At 41.1% G+C, this 11,059-nt stretch overlaps 1 protein-coding gene across 1 annotated transcript in view; it reads left to right on the top strand.

Annotated features, from left to right (window-relative positions):
* pcdh11 (protocadherin 11) overlaps positions 1-9,393 on the top strand; it is a 122,181-nt gene extending 112,788 nt beyond the window's left edge. Inside the window, exon 7 of the mRNA XM_023416719.2 lies at positions 8,250-9,393. Within this exon, the coding sequence (XP_023272487.1) occupies positions 8,250-8,713 (464 nt within the window). The 3' untranslated portion in view covers positions 8,714-9,393. The remainder of the gene's footprint in view (positions 1-8,249) is intronic.
* Positions 9,394-11,059: the final 1,666 nt, after the last annotated feature.

The following is an 11,059-nucleotide window of genomic DNA, read 5'->3' as shown; positions in this document are numbered from 1 at the left end:
CCTCTCTCAGCTCTTTCATATAAGAGATTACAATTTTCACCATGCCCACCATTCACTCATGCACTGAAATCATGCTGCGGCGGGTGCTGAGTGGTTTTCAGCCTGCCAGTTATCCGTTGAAAGATGGGCTTCATGATGCCTTTGTATCCACTTCCTATCTGCCTGGCCATGGAGGCAATAACAGTAATGTATGGCTAAGGGAAAACAGAGCTAATCATCAATGACTGCAAGATATATAGCATATGCAGTGGCACCTTGTTTATTACCCTCTCCTCTCCTCCTGCTGAATCCATCGGCCATAGCCTACAGACAGGCTGCCAGATCTGGGAGCGTCTTCAATGTTAATTTGATTCATTCTTGTTTTCCATAATAATTGGGGGCAATGGGTCAGCGTGATGAATTTGCTTGTTACATGACACAGGATGCAGCACAGTGGAGGCTGCCGAACAGTTTGTCTCTCTCTGGTCTCTCCTCCATCATGTGAAGCAGGGGCCTCATTTTTTTATTAGCTATAATCAGAAAACATCTCGGCGTTACTGTCTCCTAATGCAACAGGTTTAAATCTTTGAGGACTTCCTTATGCTTCAAATCGCCCTCTAATTTGATTGGAAGGAAAGCTAAGAGAGTTATAGGTGACATTTACATTTTGAGATCAAATTCATTCCCTAAAAATCATGATTGTTTAGATAGTATTCCCGCTGGAACAATCCAATCTTCTTGCAAATATCAAACAGCTTCGCCAGGTCCCACTTAATCAGCCGATTTTCCTTTCTTTCTTAATCCTTTTAAAATACTTTCACTTCTTTATTTTATTCCACGCTCTTTATTTTCATTTCCCAGGCCTCACATTATCTACGCAGTATGGAAATTTTCAGACATCCATCCATGTGCAATGAATTTTAAGGTGGATTCACTTTTTTTTTTTTTAATCTCATAAATATACATTTATGTATTGCTTCCTTGTCAGTGACAGCACACCTACAGTATATCTACAGTACCGTCCAGCGCCTGCACAAGTGCAGACTCACAAAGAGGAGACTCGGTGGCTGCCCTCGCGTGAGGTTTTAAAAATTAGAGCATCAGTGTGTGTGTGTGTGTTGGTTTCTCTGTGTGTGTGTGTGTGTGTGCATCTACACGAGCATGTCTTGAGTTTCTACACCCCCCCTCCCCCCGTAGAAGTTCTGTGCCTCCGCCTCAGTGTGTCATTGTGGTGATGAGCGCTGATTGCAGATTGTTATGGTGTTTGCACCTCTCATCTATCTGGCCCATGCTGGGTATTTGGCCGGGCCTGATTGTGTTGATGGTGACACCGGCACCTCGTCCTCGGGTGGGAAGGCCCAATAGTAGCCTAGACATAATGAAGGAGATGTAATCAACCAATGTCACACACAAAAAGTCAAGTGTCAAGACGGAAGCTTTTTTCTGTGTTCTACCTTCCCAACTGCACTCTCTGTTGATGGAAATCACACAATTGTGGTTGTTGTTGATGTAAGGTCCCGCTTTTTTTTGTAAACATTTTATGCTGAGGAGATATGTAATTGAGGTGTGTGTTTATTTTTTTTTATGTTTTTTCTCTCCTTCTCTTCCGGACAACAAAGGTGACTTGGAGATAAAGGAATTTACATTAAATTAAGTCTTGACATTATGTTGGTGTTGTATATTCCCAGTGGAGAAACAGGTGCTTCAACCTACAACATACTTTTAATCAATGGCAACAAAAAGAAAGAAGCAAGTGCTTGGCACTGGGCTGTTCAGGAGATCCTTTCTCTCTTTGTGCACTTTGTCCTCTCTCTGTGCTTTGTTATTTGTTTTGGTGTTCTAATCTCAGCCAAGTCAATAATATTCTTTGTTGTCTGAAATTGTGTGTCGGGAACAAAAAGGCCTCCTCCTTTTGTTGAAAGTACCTGTCTGTGACTTTTCACTCTCTCAGTCTCCCAGATAAAGTAATCATTAGATGTTGTTTTCTGCCTGCAATTACTTTCAGTTACAATGGGTCAAACACTAGGAAAGCAAAAGGGGTCGAGAGCAGACAAGGCTAGATGGATTACAGGAGAGAAACTGTATAGGTCCCACAAGTGCTGATAAATACGTATGTGGCTCGGAGACTCACTGTTGTCAGCATCGTCTCAGTAAATGCATCAAAAGTAATTAGTCTAGAGTATATATGGACAACCTCACTCCCCTCTTATCTGCGTCACATTGTCTCCTTTAAAAAGGGCCATTCATTACATCTGGCACTATTTGTTTTAAAAAGTAAAAAAAAAAGAGGAGCAACGGCTCTGCTGTTTCTTACATCTCACTCTTTATCACCGCTACACAGAATTGCTCTAAAATTTATGTTTGAGTGGAAAAATCCACTATGTCATTATTGTAAGTAATTCATTACCATTCACTGGCATGCAGTTCTTTATGTGATCACTCAATAGGTTGGCCAGGAGTACAGAACAGGCTCTATGGAGATATTGCTATTGTTTCATTCCTCATTCTATGATAAAATCGTGTTAATAAAATTCTACAGTAGTCCTTGACAAGCCGTCAACCCCAGCTCAGGTCCTTATAGATCTTAATACATGTCAGCCTCCTACATGGCACCGCTGACCTCTACGGCATAGCTGGTCTCTGCCTTCCAAAGAGCATGCCAAGTTTTTATTGCTACAATGGAATATTTACTTCCTCCTCCACGCCCTTGTCAGCAGTGACAATGACAGCTCTTATTGCCTTCGCCAGGGATTATACTGTACCTCCTCCTGATAAAAGTAAAGAAAACCAAATAGCATTTGAGTCTGACGTGCAGAGAAAAGTTAATTTTCAGAGTCATTGCCATAGAGACAGTTTTTTCGCTGAGAAGTCATAGACCTTGTCTCCGAGCCAGCATATTCTTATTTCATGTATATGCAGGAATTATAACTATGGGATATACTTTTTCCTTCACTCAGCCTCTCGTGAGCTTTGTGATATCTTGAATAGAACATGAATTCACACGAATACATATCATCAGAACTATGAATCCGTCACAATTGTGAAACATGTATAATTCCACAGAATGCAGGATGAATGGTAAAAGGCATCAAGCACATAAGTGGGCAATACATTCTCACTCCCAACGTGTTACATACAGACACTTGGTCCATGGCACTTTAGCATAATTTTTCAACATGCAGAAACAATGTCTTTTTTGGATGAATGCAAATTGAAAGGACGAGGGAGAGATCACAGTGTGGTTTAATAAAGAAAAAGTTCAACGTGACTTGAAAACCACAATGCAATCTCGCCCCATGTAGATCAGCAGACGATGAGCTTCGGCACGCTAGACTCATGCATCAACATTGGAAGTCTATCACACAAACCTGCACGCTGAAAAGTGGCGCTAAAGTTTTACCCACTACGTTAAAACGAGAAGCGTCCATATGTGACGACTTGGGAGTGAGACTGCCCTCGACTGGGCTGTCTCGTATTTCTAATTCTGTGAAAGTGAGACATTAGTGTCGCCTTCAATTGACGACTGCCAGAGCTGTGATGAAAGTAATGGCATCTCTCTTTTCAGTGCAAAACCAAGGGGTTTTAATAGCGCTATTATTATTAATGACCATTCATCTTCTTATCCAGATTGTACATTTGGAGTGGGTATAGGCCAAGCGAAGAGATAAAGTCTTGGTTATTACACACCCAATTATTTCTACTGAGATTCTATTTGTTTGAAAGAATCCTCTGTATTCCTGTGTTACGGTCTTTTGGTTCCCCTCCAGACACAGAGACATATACTCACCACTCCTCTGTGACTCTTCTTCTCTCACTCTCAACCTCATCTCATCTCTTATCACACGAGAACATATAATATGAAGATGATAACATTTTTGCACTTGTCGCAGTACTTGTAGTACTCCAAGATGGCTGATGACAGACGAGGTCTCCATTTTAAACATCTCGTACAGCGTCTTTGCATTTTACTGTTTTATTTTTCTTGCACTGTTAAACCTGTTGAACCTAGAGATGAACTGACACTGCGAGGGGCTGAGCGCTGCTGAAAGGTTTATTTTCTTGGCATAGTTACGCTCTGGATTATGTATGAACCTTTTGAGAATGTTGTGTAAAAAGAAAAAAAAAAAAGAACTAGAAAACAAAAAAACAACTTTGAGCTTTCTAAGTCAGAAAACGACTATTTTGCATAGTGACAGTCCATGTATCACAACCTTAGACAAGATAACCCGTCAGTCAGTAGATCACCATGTAAAGAAAAAAATAACAAACAACAAACAAGTACAATTCAGTTATAGCTATGATCATGCGTACTCACATGGAGGCAGTGCGCACAGCATGATAAAGCTTTCAGTGGACAATACATGAGTTTGATGCATGTAGGTTTCAGGCTAAAAAATTGAAAAGACTGCACCAATTAACCGTGTAGGATGAGTCAGGGGCCTCATCCACCTTCCTGATGGCTGTTCGAGGAATTTAATGTCCTAGATGCATGCAATTATCCTTTTAATTAGCAATAATGAGTTTATGCATGCTGAAATAATGAGTTGAATCGTGATATGTGTGCAGACCTTAATGTGAAGCTCATCAAGATGTAACTAGCTCTGTCAGTAAATATCATCAACTGTCATGTTAAATATCTCATACTGTTGTACTGAAAACCCCCGATCAGCTGGCTATTATGCATCCTCTCTGTGTGTGTGCGGGTCTGTGTGTGTGTGTGTGTGTGTGTGTGTTTCCGCCTGTCAGAACCTATATTTGCATTAGTGGATTTCATGGCCATCAGAGAAAAAAATAAGGGAGATTGGATTGAATGCGTACCAGTATAATAAAAGAGGCAAAATAGAATGTGTAAACACAAAATGTATAATCCCTCGTTCACCACTGTTATAGAAAATTGTACTAGAAACACTTGCTCGTCATGCATGGGGGGGCTGATTGTTTGAAATTAGAACATGAATTTGTTTTCTGTGATGGTTGAGTATAAAAGCTGTTCTTAAAAAAAGACATGATTATCGATGAATTACCTGCTCACCAGCTGACTGGAATATTACAAAATGCGTTTGAAAATAAGTTGAGCAACTGTACACTATAACACAATCCAATACAATACACTCGCCGTTTTTGATGGAGTTAATCTTAAGACTGGCTCAGAAAGGCTTTTATCCAGCTTTTAGGCTCAAGCCTGTGTTGATGTACTGGACTGCATTGGATTGAAAGATGTTTATCTGATACTCACATACTAAAGTCGTAAAATACTTAAAAGACTGAACGTAAAAAAAAAAAAAAAAAAAAAAAAAGTTCTGTACGTCTTAAAAAGTTTTATAAGTACTACTGAACTGAATTGGATTGGGAAATATTGCAGGCATTCATGTTATCATGTGTGACCGCTTTATATTTCTAAATTAAAAGATTTTGCTGTACAGAGAAGCATCTGCACTGCATCAACCCCACCTTGTGTTCACTGGAATTACAGTATTTTCATTTAGTTCAAGACAACATTTGTTCTGAATGCTTTTCATGCCATCCAGCACTCTCATGCCTCCCTCTTACATATGTTCAATGTTTATACAAGCTGTAATGTTTGACCGCATGAATGGAAGGTCAGCTGAAGGTGGATGCAGCGGTGTTCGATCAGTGGCTGGCCAAAGGATGTGTTGATGTTGCAGAACAGGACTGCTGTAGGCTACCGCCGGTATTGACCTTGTGTATGACCATAACATCGACTAGAAACCTAGAACCGTGGCACAGCGGGTTGTCTAAGAAATACACAACAAGAGCACGGATAATAGATTACCTTACGACAGAGCAGCCAAATTAACCCGCAGGCTGTTTTGAATCAGAACATGAATAGAATACCGCTTCACTTATGGAGTCAACAGAAGTCAGTCTTATTGGGTGACTGGAGCTGAACTTGTTATTAGATGTTCAGTCAACTCTAAAGAACAACTAAACTGGTCTTGCAGTTTTGTTTCAATCGCCACTTCTCAGTGAAGATGAATCATCTCAAATGAGAACAGTTGGTCTGATCTCAGTCGCGCTGTCTATTACGCCCCATTGTTTGCCATTATCCCCACTTGTCTGCCATTCAAATTTCCTTGAAGGGAACGTAGAAAAGAATGTTCACAGCATCAGTGATGTGTGATTCCTCCCGAAAGCTCTGCGGGGTACAGTTGTTTCCCCTGAATACAAAAGACAGCGGCATCACAAGCAGGCTGCGGCATACCTCTAGCTGACGAAAGCAGCCGGAGCTGTCAGCGACATCACTCACGCCGTGCTTTCACCCTCCCAAACCCGCCACCACCTTTCCAAACTATCCCACTGGAATAGAAAATAGTACAGGCCCATGTCTTTTGGAGAGGCTGGATGTGAAATATTGCATACAAAATTTGGAGGCACTGAAGGCTGTTGACACAGAACTGCTGTGAGTTCAAGCCGTGTGAAGTCACGGAGCCTCAGACTACCTTTCAGTCGTAAAATACGCTACGTTAAAGACAGCTGTACAACTGAACTGATCATTTAAAGTTGAGGAGGAGGAAATAAGTCTGGCAAAGCTACACGTCGGAATGTGTCTGTTCGAGTTGAGACCCAGAAGCATTTATTGGTGCATGCTTGAGGAATAAGACATTTATGCTAATAGCATTACCTCATCAAAAACGGCAATACCCTGAAAAGACATCACCACCAGCAGAAAACACTCAGAGAGAGATTGAGTCAGGGCACGGCCGAGACTTGGCTTGGCCCTTTTGTGCTAGCTCAGAGAATGAGAAAGCAGCATCCATTTTTGCCTTAATGAAGTTAGTGACCCTCTGAAAGGTGACACATTTACCGCCTGGGGGATTTATACACTCCTGCTCCAAGGCTCCAGTTCAATATGGAGAGGACAGATTTGACTCCACGTGGGCACTCCAAATATATCCTCACAATTTATATCAGGCGTTTCACTTTCAGACACTGCTCTCATAATTAAAGTTGACGCTATGCTATTCAATCTGCGGTAGCACAGAAATAAAAAAAAACAAAAAACAAAAAAACAAGTGAGTGCACTGGGCCGTTATGCACCAATCTAGATAGTTTTGGGGGGGCCGGACTGGTATCGCTAATGTAGAGTTATAAGAATATTCATTTTCATTTTGCCATACAACAATAAACAAGGTGGCGAGAAGATCTGCCAATGTCTGTGGAATAGAATTACACAGAGCATGCAGAACTTGTGTGCATGAAGGAAATAGTCGTCCCAGTGCACTAGGGTCTAAGACCACTTAATTATTTATAGCATTCTTACTTATGCAAATATGCTAAATAATTTCTACATGACAGCTTGAAGCTGAGGCCTAGAGGAGCGATGTGATGTTTGAATGAGGACCCCTCTTTCCTTTGTATGGCCTAGGAAACATAACACCGCGGGCTCCTGGTTGCCTTGGTGCATACTGTTTTACATTCTAATTATCTGGCTTGACAGCCTTTATTGCTGAGGCTCAATGCTGAGGCCTCATCCCAGACTCGTTCCACATGTGATGTCAGTGGCGGGATAATGAGATAAGATAGTTTGAGTGTTTAGCCTTGCCCAGTCGCCTCCTCATTCAGTTTTCTTTTCCTTTTTTTTTTTCTTCTTCCGTTCCATGCATGCAAACCTAAATGCTGGCACAATTAACTGTGTATATTAATTATACCTAAATATGCCAAAGGTGCTCACAGGATCCTGGCATAGTGTGATCTCTTTTTTTTTTTTTTTTTCCAGCTCTCACTATTTGAGTTTTCTTATTTGACCAGATTTATTTTGGATTCTGAAAGATCAAAAGGATTTAAGGTGTGCCACATTGACAGTGATTAAAATAAACAATGCTTTGTTAAGATGTTCATTAAATATTTAATACGATAAAGCCAATCCGAGACACAAACAGCAAGACATATTTTTTCTAACTCTAATTAAGCTACAGGGAATTCATTGCATATTGTAGGTAAACAGACAGAGTCACGGGAATACCAATGGAAATTAAATGCTCTGCTGGTGTTTTTCTCATTACAAGATGAAATGAAACATTTATCACTGACTTTCATTTCACTAAAAGGCTGACATTTTGTGGGTCAACCACTGATAAGACGACAACTGTCTTCTGTTTACATAATGATTCATGAGTTCATTCAGTGCTTTCTACAACACCCTGGTAAAATCCTTGCATTGCAGCTGCACTCTCCGTATGTTCTGACCTGATGGATTAACTATGTTGTTTTCTTCTTTTTCTTTTTCTCTTTCTCTGCGTTTTTTCCAGCCATCGAGGTGAACCTGCAGAAAGCCTTGGCCGAGGCCTCTGAGACCTGCACCCAGGAGTGTCTGATACTGGGCCACTCCGACAGCTGCTGGATGCCCCCAGCCCTGGCCCAGTTCCAGAGTCCTGGCAGCAACAGCCCCACCTCCACCCCTACCGCCACCGCCATCACCGGTACACTCCCCACCTTTGGCTTCCAGCAGAGCTGTGCCCGGGGAGCCAAAGCTAACATGGGCAGCATGGGGGTCATGGATGGCCGCCATACCCTGGGCAGGTCTGTGCCCAAAAAGGATGAACTGGACAAAGGGATCAACCGACCGCAGTTCTACAACACCCTGGATAGACACTGCGGTAGTAAGAAGGAGGACCCTGTCAAGGTCATCCCCCTGGCGAGCTTTTCCTCTCCCATGCAGCAGACGCCCACCAGCGTGGGCAGCAGCTCTTTCTTACATGAGCACCAGTTGTAAGAGTAAAAGACAGATCTTCATTGGCCTGTCATACATGTGACTCCATCCACTGATGGCTTTTCGTCGGTGACTTGTGATTAGTATGTATGCGTACGAGTGGAGGTATGCATAATTTGAATAACTTTGACCAGCTCCAGCTCAGTTTTACTAATGAAGACATCTGAGAATGGATTCGATCATGATGATGTTGTTCAGACAAAATCATATGGGATCAGTCTGAAGCATTAAGCATTTTAAAGGAAATGTAAGTCTTAACATAGCAGACCCATGTAGAATAAATAAAAGGTAGTTCTATACCAAAGTAGTTCCATCACAGAAAAAAAAAAAGATAATTTTTGCTTTCAGTTTGGTGATGTTTGCTTAGTGATAAGAACGGGCAATGTACGCTTTAGCTCCTTGGGCCCAGCTTAGTGGAACTGTGCCCTAAAAGACCATTTCCATGCACAGAAACAAATGCAAATACAGTACTTTGTGTGGAGTGAGCTAAATTTGGCTAAATGTTAATTATGAGCTCTGGGTGGATGGTGTTTCTGTTCAAGTTCTAGTGAAGTATTGCTCTGTATAACACGCAGCACAAACTCCTTTGGTGGTGGAAGATGTTTCTTTTGTCTTGCCTGAACGTGTTTCAGAAGTCTATTTTGGTCAGGGGACTGCAGAAGGATAATAAAAAAAAAAAAGAAGTCTACAAAACATAACTAGGCCAATGGTAGACAGCACCGGTAATCTTTTGCATTCTACATTTTCACCGTGGACCAGTACACAAAATATAACAGAGGAAGCCACACAAACTCTTGCACATACACGCACATGTGCCCAGGATGTTTTCCATAATATGGTGGTGGGTCCATCTCTGCCAACTCTATTAAGACAATGTTCACTCCTAGCATTATCTCAGTAGCTTAGCCTTGGAAAGCGCAGACAGATGCGCTTCGGAGACGTACTCTTTGTTTCCTTCCCTTTGTTTCTATTTCTCACATTTTGCTGCTTAGAAACTCTCACATAATAACAGCTATGGAGCCAATTATGAAATTCTCAGTCTAATTACTTTGATGTGTGATCTCAGTGGCGACCCTCATTGTGGTTAGAAGGTCTGGAATGGCTCTCTTGGCTAACCAGAAACATGTACTTTGCATGTGTAGAGGTAATGAAAAGGTGACAAGTGCTCCGAATAAGCAGCTTTACACACTCCCTCTCTTCCCATCATATCATTAATAACATCTATGTTCTTGCTATTAATTAGTATTTGGTGTTTTCATACAGCTCTGTTTGGCTGTATTATCAGTTTTTACTGTGTTGACACCGGAATAATAGACCAGGGTGCATGAATTTCTTCAGGGTCCTGAGTCTAACTGAATTATTGATGTTAATGTTATTTTTGTAGTTATCATAAGAATAGGCATTGGCACTATTTGAAAAGACCTTCCTGCAGGCTGCCCCTCACCATGGTCTCATCATACACACACTGCATCACTGCCTATGTGTGTGAATTTTACTGATGATGATAAGTACTTCAGACTAACTCTGCTGTAACAGATTGGGTGCAGCATAATCTATTGCTACAGCAATAAGTGACTTTGCTGATATCCATTTTTCTTTCCAGTAACATCCAAGCCAGGTGTCTACATCATCAGGTATATGATTCATGCGATTCATTTTGTTGTACCATCTTGCAAATTGGGAACAGGCCTAAATCTATAATGCAATGTGGCATTCTTGAGGGAGGGTGCAAAGCAAATTGTGTTTGCATGCTCTTAGCTACCACACCTATTCTCTCAGATACTTGGGGTCAGGACTCTTATCATTATAAAGAGGATATATCTGAGACTCAGTGAAATGATCACTTAAAGGAACAGTGTGTCAAGGACACAGGAAGGGGCAATTCAATTTCACCCGAGTCAATTACGAAAATGAATCTAATACAAAACAAGCAACTTAAATAAATCCTCCTACAAACATTCGTTGATGAAAATGTCCCTGTTTTGGAATCCAATTCCAGCTCATTTACTAATACTCAGAATTTTTTTTTTTTCTCCATCACTTTTCATCTCATGTCTTAGGACAGACATGTATCGCCAAATGGTATAAACAATGCATATTTAATCAAAAGGAGCACATATCAAAGGGAACATACATCATGATGTCACAGAAAATTGGAATTTTATCACTGACAAATGCAAATCCAGCACTTGTGATATTTGATCAAAAAGTTGCGTCAAAATCCTCGCAAATCTTTTCAGTCTCTGTTTACAATCATGTGAATAAGTAGGGCAAATACGTTCCTGGTTGGATCTTTTCAACAAAACTAAAACTGACAAATAATTGTTAGCTTTTTAAGAACACCCACCC

This window comes from Seriola lalandi, unplaced genomic scaffold, assembly GCF_002814215.2.
Source record: "Seriola lalandi dorsalis isolate HSWRI2012SDOR001 ecotype SW California unplaced genomic scaffold, Sedor1 jcf7180002054569, whole genome shotgun sequence".
NCBI classification, from domain to species: domain Eukaryota; kingdom Metazoa; phylum Chordata; class Actinopteri; order Carangiformes; family Carangidae; genus Seriola; species Seriola lalandi.
The sequence above is the reverse complement of the archived record's forward strand: the minus strand, read 5'-3'. Positions and strand labels throughout refer to the sequence as shown.